Source organism: Vombatus ursinus, unplaced genomic scaffold (assembly GCF_900497805.2).
Source record: "Vombatus ursinus unplaced genomic scaffold, bare-nosed wombat genome assembly UNPS02010788.1, whole genome shotgun sequence".
Lineage (NCBI taxonomy): Eukaryota > Metazoa > Chordata > Mammalia > Diprotodontia > Vombatidae > Vombatus > Vombatus ursinus.
In genome coordinates this window covers 3,613,880-3,626,958 of record NW_020950566.1, presented here as the reverse complement: position 1 = coordinate 3,626,958, position 13,079 = coordinate 3,613,880, and the positions used below count along the sequence as shown (strand labels likewise).

At 34.8% G+C, this 13,079-nt stretch overlaps 1 protein-coding gene across 3 annotated transcripts in view; it reads right to left on the bottom strand.

Annotated features, from left to right (window-relative positions):
• Nucleotides 1-13,079, bottom strand: part of CPED1 (cadherin like and PC-esterase domain containing 1) — a 407,972-nt gene that overhangs the window by 215,165 nt on the left and 179,728 nt on the right. For all 3 annotated transcript variants that reach the window (XR_003568539.1, XM_027855149.1, XM_027855150.1), the window contains exons 9-11: nt 11,366-11,438; nt 9,251-9,418; nt 1,087-1,191 (exon numbers count right to left, since the gene is read on the bottom strand). Coding sequence is in view for 2 of the 3 variants with exons in the window: in XM_027855149.1 (XP_027710950.1) it covers nt 1,087-1,191; nt 9,251-9,418; nt 11,366-11,438 (346 nt within the window). In the remaining variant the exon portion in view is untranslated. The remainder of the gene's footprint in view (nt 1-1,086; nt 1,192-9,250; nt 9,419-11,365; nt 11,439-13,079) is intronic.

Here is a 13,079-nt window from a genome sequence, read left to right as displayed (position 1 = left end):
GAATTTGGAGTTCATCCAAATTGGTATTTATGAAGGAATCATCTTTGAGAAAAATATTTTCCTTTGAATTCATCAGAGAAGCTTCTCCAGCCCAAGGCAAATTATAGAACATCTTTATTAATAAAATTAGCTAGTAAGTTGGTAATCTTTCATGTCCCAACATTCATCAAGTAAAAGATATTAACCTTCATCTTTACTATATTACCATAAATTGTGTTTTAATCCATCATTTATCAGAAACTAATTTATTAAAAACTGTACGTGTTAAATTAGTAATTATTAAATCAATGATTAACTTCATTTAAATGACTGAGTTTTGGATTAGACCTTTTAAAAAGAGTTTGCATCAACAGAGTCATTAGAAAATTCAGATTTATTAATTTAGTCAAATATAAAAAGCAATGTGAAACAGAAAAATAGGTATTGAGAATGCACATATGGACATAACAAATTTACTTCTGATATTGTTCTGATGATTATCAGAAGTTAAGATAAAATGTCATCCTTGCACTAGAATCAATTTAGACATTTTGCAAACTTTAGCCATTCCCCTTTCCCCTCTACCCAATTTTGATGTAGAGTTAGACAAACTGACATTTGTCAACTTTCTAAAGACTTCTCTAGATTAATATGACATTTCCAATCTTCCACAAACAAAAAGAAGGAAATAGACAAGTGATACATTTTGGTAAAGTAGTAATTCCCCCAAATATTAGTGGAAAACTTTAAAATTCTTCAACATTGTTCCCATGACAAGAGAAATTTAAAATCTGCCAGCTCCATTAACTCTATATTTTCCTATCTTTGATAAGTCAAGTATTGTTTTGCAAAATCATAAACCAAAAAATTTAAGGATCCTACCTATTTTGGCTTCAATATTTTTAAAGAAATATTGCATCTACAATCTGCATCTGACCTAAATTCAAGACTATACACATATATGTATATATGAATATGTATATACATTCATATATACATGCAAACTTACATATGTAAATATAAAACATTTATATTTATATACTCAGCAACATAATACCAATATGATAGTAATAGAAAAAAATTTAAGTGGCAATATTTTTGTTTTACCAGTTGAAACTGTCCCAGACTCTTGAGTTCCTTTATGAATGTCATAATTGAATTCATATCCTCTAAAGAGAGGCATGGATCAAGTTCATTTTGATATCCTTCACCCTGCATTGAAAATGCAAACAAAATTATTTAAACATTCCAACAAAGAAATGAAAATTATTAGTAGCTACCTACTCCATTATCTGTCTGTCTATCTATCCAGTCAATCAATAAGCGAACAAGCCTGGTATAACAGAAAGACATAGCTCTGATACCTGAAGACATGGGTCCAAATATCATCTCTGATATTTAAATGTATGTTCCCTTTTCAAATATACCTGAATTTTTGAGGGCACTACTATTCTTTTTTTTAATTAATTAATTAATTAATTAATTTTTTAGTGAGGCAATCAGGGTTAAGTGACTTGCCCAAGGTCACACAGCTAATACGTGTCAAGTGTTTGGTCTGAGGCAGGGTTTGAACTCAGGTCCTCCCGACTTCAGGGCTGGTGCTGTATCCACTGCACAACCTCGCTGCCCCGCACTACTATTCTTCTAGTCACCCATGTTCACGACCTTGGAGTCATCCTTGCCTCTTCCCTCTGCCCTATCTCCTCTCCAGTCCTCCTCTTTCATGTCTACTCAATTGCCAATTTTTTTCAGTTCTGCTTCCACAACATCCTCCTCACGTCTTTATCTCTACTCATGCTATATACTAACCGAGTTCATGTCTTACCACTTTTTGCCTGGACAATGGCAGTAAGTTCTTAATAGGCCTCCTTGCTTCCAAACTCTCCCTTCTTTATTCCATCCTCCACATTTCTGTCAAAATATTCTTCCTACAGGATAGGCCTGACCATGGAATTCCTATGCTCAAAAATCTTTGGTGGCTCCCTAGTGCTTCTAAGATAACATACAAATACATCAGTGTAGAATTTAAAGTTATCTATGCCCTGGCTTTAAATTCCTTTCCATGCCTTTTTTTTTTCATATTATTCCACTTCAAACATTCTGCACTCCCACCAAACTGACCCATTAGCCTTTTCCTTTTCCTAAACCTGATTTTTCATGTCTGATTTCTCTGCTTTTGTTTAGGCATACAGGCTTAGAAATACCCCCTCCTTTTTCCTCTACTCCTTAGAATCTTTAGTTTCTTTCAAAATTAGGTTCATTTGTCTGGAATATTTTGAATTGACTGACATGAAACTCTTAATTAATAAAAAACCTTGAGTTTTAGAATGTTTTAAAGAAAATACTGTTTTATTGGTCTAAGGAGGTCACAAAATAGTAAAAAGTAATAAAAAGTAAGTAATATAGTTGAATGAGAACTGAATTGTGTGTTAGGAAACCTTGATTCCAGTTCTATTGACACTCAGAGCAAGCTACAAATTTGCTTTGTTCTTCAGTAGTTGTGTGACCCTCAGCAATTGATTCACGGAGTATCTTCAACATGGAAGCAGTATGAAGAGAGAGCAAACAAAGCTAATACATTAGAAGGGAAATAGAAAACTGGGGGGGGGGGGGAATTATAGCAAGCTTCTCTTTTCAAGGCCTTATTTCTCAAATGCACTGGTAACTGAGCTAAATTAATACAAGCAAATCTCCAATTAATAAATGTTCAAAACATCTGAGCATGCAGTTTTCAGAAGAAGAAATCAAAGCTATCAATAGTCACATGAAAAAATGCTCTAAATCACTATTTATTAGATAAATTAAAATTAAAATAACTCTGAGATATCACCTCATACTTATCAGATTGATTAACATAACAGAAAAAGAAAATGACAAATGTTGGAGTGGATGTGGAAAAACTGAGATACTAATGTACTGTTGGTAGAGTTATGAAGTAGTCCAACCATTCTGAAGAACAATTTGGAACTAAACCCAAAGAGCTACAAAAGTGTGCATACCCTTTGGCCTAGCAACATCATTACTAGGTCTGTATCCCAAAGAGATCAAAAAAAAAAGGAAAAGGACGTATTTGTACAAAAATATGTAGAGCAGTTATTTTTGTGGTAGCAAATAATTGGAAATTAAGGGGATGCCCATCATTTGGGGAATGGCTGAACAAGTTTTGGTATATGATTATGATGGAATACTGTTGTGCTATAAGAAATGATGAGCAGGATGCTTTCAGAAAAACCTGGGAAGATTTATATGAATTGATGAAAAGTGAAGTGAGCAGAAGCAAGAGATCATTGTATATAGTAATAGCAATATTATAAGGATGACCAACTGTGAAAGACTTAGCTACTCTGATCAAGACAATGATTCAAGACAATTCCAAAGGACCCATGATGAAAAACGCTGTCTACCTCCAGAGACAGAATTGATGAACTCTGAGTGCAGATTGAAATATATTTTTAAGATATTATTTTTCTTGGGTTTTTTTTGGTGTGTTTTCTTTTGCAACGTGACTAATATAAAAATATACTTCGCATGACTTAAAGTATTATCAATATCATGTTGCTTGCCTTCTCAGTGTGGAGGTGAAGGATAAGAGGGAGAGAAAGAATTTAGAACTCAAAATTTTAAAAATGAATGTTAAATTTTTTATATGTTAATTGGGAAATAGTTAATGAAATAAAAATATATTAAAAACACTTAATGTCTCTGGCCTCAGTTTCCTTTTCTGTTAAATGAGGGGGAATGACTAGATGACCTCTCATTTAAGATTCCTTCTGACCTTCAATCTATCATGGTATGATTCTATAAATCTTTATAGAATAGGGCCATAGATTCCATGAACACAAATAGATTTGCACTAAATCATTGTAAGGTTTCTTCTAGCACTACTCCTCTATCATGCTATATTCTACAGACACCTAGAAACCTCCACAATATTGTTAAGTAGAGATCTGGAGGGAAATTATTGAATGAACATATAAGAATAATTTATAATGTTATAATGGAGGCAGATTAGTAGTGGAAAAAACACTGGACTCAAAATCAATCAGCAGAGACCGAGTTTTCAATCTTGCCTCAGACATTAGGTATGAAATGTTGAACAAGTTATTAAACTTCTCAGAGACCCTCAATTTCTTATTTGCAAAAAGGGCATCATAACACATACATATTACCTGACCCAAATGGTTATTGTAAGGAAAATGCTTTACAAAGCTTAAAGTATCTAATACAACACCTTGCATATAACTGTTGCTTAGAAGAAGCCATTTCACTTCGCTGGGCTTTTATTTGCTTATCTGTAAAATGAGGAGATTAGACTACATGACCTCTAATGCACTATTTTTGTTGTTGTTCAGTTGTGTCCTACTCTTCGTGACCCCATTCGGGATTCTCTTGGCAAAGATACTAGAGTGGTTTGCCATTTCTTTCTCCAGCTTATTTTACAGACGAGCAAACTGAGGCAAACAGGGTTATGTGACTTGCCCAGGGTCACATGGCTAGTAAGAGTCTGAGACCGGATTTGAACTCAGGAAGAGTTTTCCTGACTCCGGGTCCCATACTCTATACACTGTACCACCAAGCTGCCCCAATTCTAAATTCTATGATTTATCAAGTTCCTACCATGTGCAAAACACTTAAGAGACTTCCTTTGGAAATTCTTTTGAACTAATTTAGGAAATAGATGAGATACTCAAGGCTTAGTTAATTATGTAAGCAGCAAGAGTCACAATGGAAACACTTTCAAATTTGAACACCTTCTAACAAGGTAAACCCAGGTAAAACATCTCAGTTTTTTTGGTAGTCAAGGAGATTTTAAATAGTAGGTTTGGGATGTAAGAAGAGCATTTTCAGCCCCGCCCCCCTCCATTATAATATGTTATTTGCCAAAAACAAAGGCAGAATTTATGACTTTACTATTTTGAGGTCCAAAATAAGTAGACATTTTCTATCAACAACCTTTTTTTCCTCACTCACTGTTTTGATACTTTCTTGGGAACAGAAAGTACCAAGATAACCACTACTTTGGGATTTTGTGGTTCCAAGCTTTAATGACAGCAGGTTTGGTAAAACAAAAAAGGAAACAGCACCAAGTCAAAAAAGACCACATGAAGCTGACAATCTGAGGCCTAAGCCCTTCTCTCATAAGTAAATCAGTCCCATTTGAAACCTTCAATACTTGGTTATAATCCTTTTCCTATTCATTTTATGCTTTCTAGATTCTAACAGCTTTTCTATTGTGGAATTTAGAAAGAGAGAAACTTCTACGTGGAACCAATGTTAAGTTTATTAAGTAAGTAGCGCCCTAGTATGTGGCACGATGGATGGCAACATTTAAACTTTTACCCTGCTCCGATATTAGTAACACTGCAAGCATCTGTGGATGAAAATTTTAAAAATAGATTTAAACCTCTTCATTTAGCCTCTACTCATTCTGAATTTGTAGTAAATAATATTGGTCTGAAATATGCCTTTTATTTTTTCCAAGATGACAACAATAAAAAGGTTTGGCTAAACAAACTGAATAATATAAATGGAAGAGGTGTGGTGACTTGGAAAAATACTTCAGAATCATCTTCACACATTTCCTGAGAAACTCATATTTATCATAAAGAATTCATGATAATTATTCCCATTTATATGTTACTTTAAAGTTTACAAAACACTTCCCTCACAATAACCTTGGGAAGTAGATAGTATAAGTATTATTGTGCCCATTTTACAGATGAGAAATTGAAGGGCTCAAAGAAGGTATGTCATTTGTCCATCATCACACAACTAGTAAAAGTCAGCCAGAGGCAAAATCCAAACTGAGGTTTCTCCCGATTTTAGGGCTTCCCCCCCCATTATAATATCTGCCTGAAATATAACATTATAAATAATTATTTTGATACTAATAATTTTTCTACCAACTAATACTGTTTATCTCAAGTTCTTGCTAATACTTTGGAAATCTCCAACTGTAAGAAGAATAATAGGAGTGTTGAAAGGAACCTCACGACCATCTAATACAATTCTCTAATTACTTCTTCCTGCCCACGTGACCTTAAGTCACTTAGCTTTCTGGCATCAGTTTCCTCATCTATAAAATGAGAAGGTGGAATCAGATGACTTCCACTCCAAGGTCCCTTTCAGCCTTTAATATGTGATAGTATGAATCTGTGATGTGGAAACAAAAACAACAAGATGAGATAGAAATAGGGAATATTTGGAAGAGGAGAAGGTTTTGGGGACAAGATAATGAGTTGAGTTTTATACATGTTGAATTTGAGATGTCTCCAGGCAGTCCAGACAATTGGTAATACTGTAGTAAAGCTCAGAGGAGAGATTAGGGCTGGAAATTATCTCTATTTATCTATACACATATATGTGTGAGTATATATAGATACATATATGTATATAGATATATATATATACATATCTACCCATGCATACATATTTGTGTGTGCATCCTTTGCATAGAGATGGCAGTTAAACCATGGGGGCTGAGAGAGAGAAGGAAAATGTATAGAATCTTGAGGAACATCCACAGTGAGGGTGCATGATATGGCTGTTGAGAAAGCAAAGGAGACTGAGGAACACCCAGACAGGCAGGTTAGACGAGAACCGGAAGACAGCAGTGTAATGAAATCCCAGAAAGGAGAGATCACCTAGGAGGAAAAGAGAGTCAGCAGCATCAAATATATTATATAGGGCTAGAAGGATTTAGACTTAGAAAAGACCACCAGATTTGGAAATTAAGAAGCTATTTGTAACTTTAGAGAGAATAGTTTTAGTTCAATGATAAAGTTAGAATCCAATTTGGAAAGGGTTAAAGAGTGAATGATTAGAGGTGGTAAATATAGACAGCTTTTCAAGGAGTTTGGCTGAGAGAAGGAAAAGAGATGATAGCTTGAGGGGGATAGTAGGATCTAGTGAAGGGTTTTTGTTTTTTGTTTTAAATTATATTTTCTTTGCAATCAGCAAAAATCTTCCTTTTCACCCTCCCACTCCACCCCCACCTTGAGAACGAAAGAAAATCAAACCCTGTTATAAACATATAGTTAATCAAAATACATTTACACATCGGTCAGATAGATAGTCAGAAAGACAGATACAGATGTAGATATGTTTGTCTTAATCTGTACTTTAATGCTTTCATTTCTTTATCTGGAGGTAGGTAACATGTTTCATCATTAGTCCTCTGGAATTGTTGGTCATTATGCTGATAAGAGTTCCTAATTCTTTCAAAAGTTGTTTGTTTTTATCATATTGCTGTCATGGTATAAGTTTTTCTCCTAATTCTGTTTCCTTCATTCAGCATAATATCATACAAGTCTTCCCAGGTTTCTTTGAAACCATTGCTTTCATCATTTCTTATAGCACTATAGTATTCTATCACATTTATATATCATAACTTGTTCATCCATTCCCCAATTTATGGGCATTGCCTCAGATTCCCATTCTTTGACCTCAGAAGAACTATACATACTTTTGTACATTCTTAGAGTTTCTTTTGCTTAAGACTAAACTCTCTTTTAATCTACCATCCCTCCAATTTGTCTCCTCCCCTCCTTTTTCCTCTCCTATTTCCTTGTCAATTGAAATGAGTTTCTGTAACCAACTTTGTGTATGGGTATGGGTGTGTATTCTCCTTTTCTTTAACCAGTTCAGATGAGGGAGAGGTTTTAGTGTCAATTGCTCCTACTACTCTCTCCTTCCTGTTTATATAGATAACTACTTGTGTACTCTAAATATGTGAGATAATTTTCCCTAACCTTCCTTCCCTCCCCCTCCCCCCACATATTCCTCTTCCCTCTCTATTCTTCTATTAAGCTTATTAAGACAACAGAACCACGCCTAGGCCTTATCTCTGGAATTCAGACCTAGCAGTGGTATTGCTGGGTCAAAGGGTATGCACAGTTTTATAACCCTTTTGGCATAGTTCCAAATTGCTCTCCAGAATGCTGGACCAGTTCACAACTGAACCAACAGTTTATTATTGTATCTATTTTCCCTCATCCTTTCCAGCATTTTTCATTTCTGATGGGTGTAAGGTGGTATCTCAGAGTTGTTTTAATTTGCATTTTTCTAATCAATAGTGATTTAGAGCAATTTTTTCATATGACTGTAGATAGCTTTGATGTCTTCTTCTGAAAACTGCCTGTTTATATCCATTGCTGACTTGGGTTTTGGTCAGTTACAACAGAATACTGTTGGAGTTGGGCCCTATCAACCATCTAGGAAGTTTTACTGGTTCAGAGTGACAGAACTGTAGGTTCCTCAGCCCTGGTAATTCCTCTGTAGGCCAGGCTAGATGCTGGAAGTGAGATCTCCCTCTGCTCCTCCTGTCTGAGCCAAAATGTTGCTGCTTACTTCTGAACTTTTTTCCCATCTTTATACACAGCCCAGGAATGCCATCCCTGTGAGCAGTTCCCCCTCTCAGTCCACCCTTGATCTGTGAATCAGAACTAGGCAGTGAGCATCTAGCGCTAGTTGGTATCTGTCCCTGTTGTAGTCTGGTATGGGTTTGAGGATGTCCCACATGGGTCTAGGACCCCCTCTTGCCCTGGCACACAGCCTCTTCCTGGCCATTGGAGTGTTCTGCATTAGTGTGATATGCTCCTGGCCTGACTAAGGCCCCAGTGCCAGCAGACCTCTCTGTCTTCCAGTAGGAAGGTGGGGTAGGACAAAGGACTCACTGTGACAGTTTCCTGAATTTCCTTATCAATATTAGGTCTGGTGTATTTTCTAGGTCTATTTGGAGGAGTTTTGTGGAGCTCAGATACATAACTTTCTACTACTCCAACATCTTGGCTCTGGCCTTTTCCCCCAGTTTTTTGTTTGTTATTGTTGTTTGTTTTTATTTTTAGGATGGGATAGACATTGACATTTTTTTAAGACAGTGGGATAGGAACTATTATATATGGAGAGGTTGAAGATGAGGGGTAGAGATGGAATGATGCAGGGTACAATCTGCTGGAGAAGACCAAAGGGGATTGGGTGAAATGGACATGTAAAGTGCTTGGCCTTAGTAAGGGGAAAGGGTACCTCAGTCAGAATTTAGAGAAAAGGAGGAGATAACAGGAGTATCTCTTAAGTAGTACAGCATTATTATCCTCATTTTACAGATAAAATCGAGGGTCTTAAAGAACCTAGCTAGTATTAGAGCAAGAATTAAAATCAATTATTGCTATTATTGTTAATAGATAACATTCATATTTCTTTTAAAGATCACATATTCAGCTAAAGACCGACTACAAATGAGGAAATATTAAATATACAAATATAATCTTACCTTAATTATATCTGATCTGTAAATTCTTTGAAGTGCTTCAGAAAAAATGGAAAGTGAAGACTCATTGGCAAAGAGAAAATTGAAAGTGTCTTTTAAAAGGAATTCTTTTGTATTTTGGTCCTCCAAATGAAGATTATCATCAACTTGAAAATTAAAATGCTCATGCACCTTTGAAAAAGAAAAAATATATTTGGCAAATATGTTTATATTAATTTATTTTAGTGCAGTAGAATTACTCTTCCCAAGACACGTTATTCTCTATTACAATTAAAGATCAGAACTGACCTCTAGTGGTCTATTTGGAGGACAGCGATCTCATACAGATTAGTACTAAATTTTAACAATACATAATTTTTTCATCTGTGACAAAATTAATGAATGCATCATAACTACGAATAGGTTAACCAGTCAAAGTAACTCTCTTTAGTAGTAAGATACTTTATTCCATTATATACCAACTGACACCATGTTTGATCAGCACAGTTAAGAACAGAAGAAAGCGTATAAAAAAGTGTATAAAAAGTGTATAAAGTGTATAAAATAATGACTATCAACCATATAGAGAAGTTGCTTTAGAAAACTTTAGCATTATGACATTAATGATTTCATGCAGTTTACTGAACTAAATGTGTTAGTTATAGGAAATGAAAATGGTCTCATTATATAAGATTCTAAAGAACAATCTTGAGTGTCATAGTGTCTTGAGGGGAAAATTTAAAATCATTTTGATCACTTGGGCTATTCAAGCTGCCTGTTTTGAATATTTGGGTCAACATGTGTTTTATTCCTTTCCATCCCTCCTCCCCTTAAAAACATGGCTCCATTCAGACAAAGCCAATGAACTATCCTAATTTCCTATTTCTAAAAATAATTCCTGAGAGCTGTTTTAGGATGGCACGAGAAAAGAAAAAAATCAACTAACCAGGTGGAAAAGAAAGAGACTATTATTAGAGTAGATAATATTGGCATCAAAGTACAATTCACATGTGTTTCCCACTAGGAAAATTAAATTCCCAAAAAGCTCAGAGCTATTCAATTTAATTGTATAACCCAAAATTAATTAATTTAAATGTAAATAGTTACTTAATAAAGTTGGATGTTTATGCTTATGTTCAGTGTTAAGTTTTCAGGAAAAAAAATACTTAACTATTTAAAATATATAGACCAACTCAAGCCTACGCTTCAGTTTGAGAAGACTGAAGCAGCTGTGCATATGTTAACCCACATTCAAACAAATGGATTGGATTAGCTGCTATTTTTGAGTAAGAATGCTACTGTTCTCCACTAATTCAAAGACTACTTTACGAAAATCTATTTTTACAAGTAGTAGTTAAAGAATAGTTAAGAAACAAAGTCATTCCTCTAGGCTTAACTGAAATTGATCTTAGAGAACATTCACTGCACAGAAACTATTATCTAAAAGGTGACTAGTTTTCTTAATTGCCAAAACCAAAAGCCTTTTCTTAGTTGTCATCTTTCTTGACTTTTCTTCTTTCTGGATAATCTACTGTCCAGTGGTTTCTGTGGAACAGTTCTCTCCTGGTTACCCTCCTACCAGCTTGAGTTTTGTTTCTTGGTATTTAGCTATTCATGATCAGCATTCTTTAGAGGCTACGTGGAATTATTGACAGATTTCTGGATTTGGAGTCAGGGAAATCCTGGTTTAAGCCCTACCTCCCATATATAATAGCTACATGGTCTTGAGCAAGTCACTTCACATTTTGGGGCCCCAGTTTTCTCATCTGTAAAATGAGGGAGTTGGGCATGCTGAACTCTAAGATCAACTTTCAGCTCTGAATCTATGATTTTTAAATATCATATTTCTCTGTGTATATACCACTCCTCTGATTCCCACTCTAATACAATTTCTTTATATAAGTAAGAGTATCTCAGTGCCTTGTACAAAGTAGCCATTTCATCAGTTTCATTGAAAAAATGAACACATGAATCTAGCATCTCTATGCCTATGCTACAAAAGAATTAAATTATTCAAGATTTTGATGCTAGATACTAACTATACATTTGTCATAAATTCAAACTAGACACACATGCAAAATCTTGGAGAAGATCAAATCATTAGTTATGAAATAAAATACCTGCTTTTAACATACTTACCTGAAGAACTAATGGGTTCAAAGAGCTGCTATAATCAATATCAAATGTTAAAAGTTGAAAACATAATCTGCACCTGAAACAAAAATATAGAATGACATGAAAAACTTTCCTTGTTCACTATATTTAATCTTTTGGGTATCATTCTATTAAAAATTATAACCAATTGAGTATAATTATTTTTAATAAATTAATAAAGGAAAAATGGGAAGTAATAGATTCAATAATATACAATGACAAAATTTAATTTAGATTTGAACATTGTTTTGACCATCACATTTGATCTGAAAATTCATAGCATTCCACAGATTCAACATTGGAAACCATATTGTAAAACTGACTAAAGAGAAGCTAGAAATGTGTCCAACTTCCTTAACTGGGAAAATAGCAAACTTTCACTATACCACATTCTAAAGATTAAATAGAGAGATCCCTTTAATCATGACATAAAATATTAATCTAAACTGAATGTTCCTTTCATTATTTGTCATTTTAAATTTTTCCTAGAGAGACAGAAGCAATTTTGGTTAGAATTTAAAATACATAGTACTTGGCTACAAAGGAATTAAAGATACTAGATTTTGTAAATACAGGTTTTTAATGAACTATTTTGCTTAATTAGATACATCCAAATTGCTAAGATTTTCTTTATAAAAATCAAAGCTCAATATACATGCAAATTATGGGGGTGGTTTAGCTTAAAGAGGACAAAATTGAAGCAAAAATCCTATAACTTTACTTATTCAATTTATTTTCATCATTGTTGAATATACTCCAAGATATTTGATGAAATATACTATGTAATCTAATATGTATACATAAATGTGTGTAAATATACTCTGTAAGTATAGTTGCAATAGGCTGTTGCAGCATCATAGAATTTCAGAGTTGAAAGGAACCTGAATGGACATCTTAGTGGGATCCATACGCTTAAATTATATCCACTACAATACCCACTTTTAGTGAGCCAACTATCTCCTGAAACAGCCCATTTCACTTTGGGGTTGTTAGGAAGGTTTTTTTTTCTTACATTAAGCCTAAATTTGCCTTTCTAAAACTTCCAAGTATTGTTCCTTGTCCTATCATAAATATATTTAAAAGAAGCACAGACTTTTTAAGGATGAAAGGAAACAAGCATTTAGGAAGCACCTACTATGTGCCGGGTACTGTGCTAAGTGCTTCACAAATATTATCTTATTTGATTCTCACAACAACCATGGGAGGTAGGTGTTGTTATTATTCTCATGTAGGCAGGCAGTTGTTAAGTGACCTACCCAGGATCACACAGCTAGTTTGATCCAAGGCTGGATTTGAACTTAGGTCTTCCTGACACCAGGTCCAGCATTCTATCCCCTGTGCTACCTAGCTGCATGATTATGCTGTATAATTCTACTGATGTGCATTTTCTATAAAAGCCAATTTTAGGGTGATTTTTGTTTTGCTTTGTTCAGAGTTGTAACTAGTCTGCACCTGGGGCAATGAATAGGATGAAGTAAGGGAGGGGGGAACTAATTTGGTATGTTAATGAGGGGAAGAAACTATCCTGAGAGGAGACTGCTGCCATGGCAACTACTGCAGAGGTTAGAGTGGACAAGGCAGGAAGCATCCCTGGAAGAGAGAACCAAGCAGCCAGGGAAGCAGAGATCCCAGATCTGCCCCTCTAAATAGCCCACCTTGATGCCAAAGCTCATCCTAATGAAGGCCCTGGTTTTGTGCT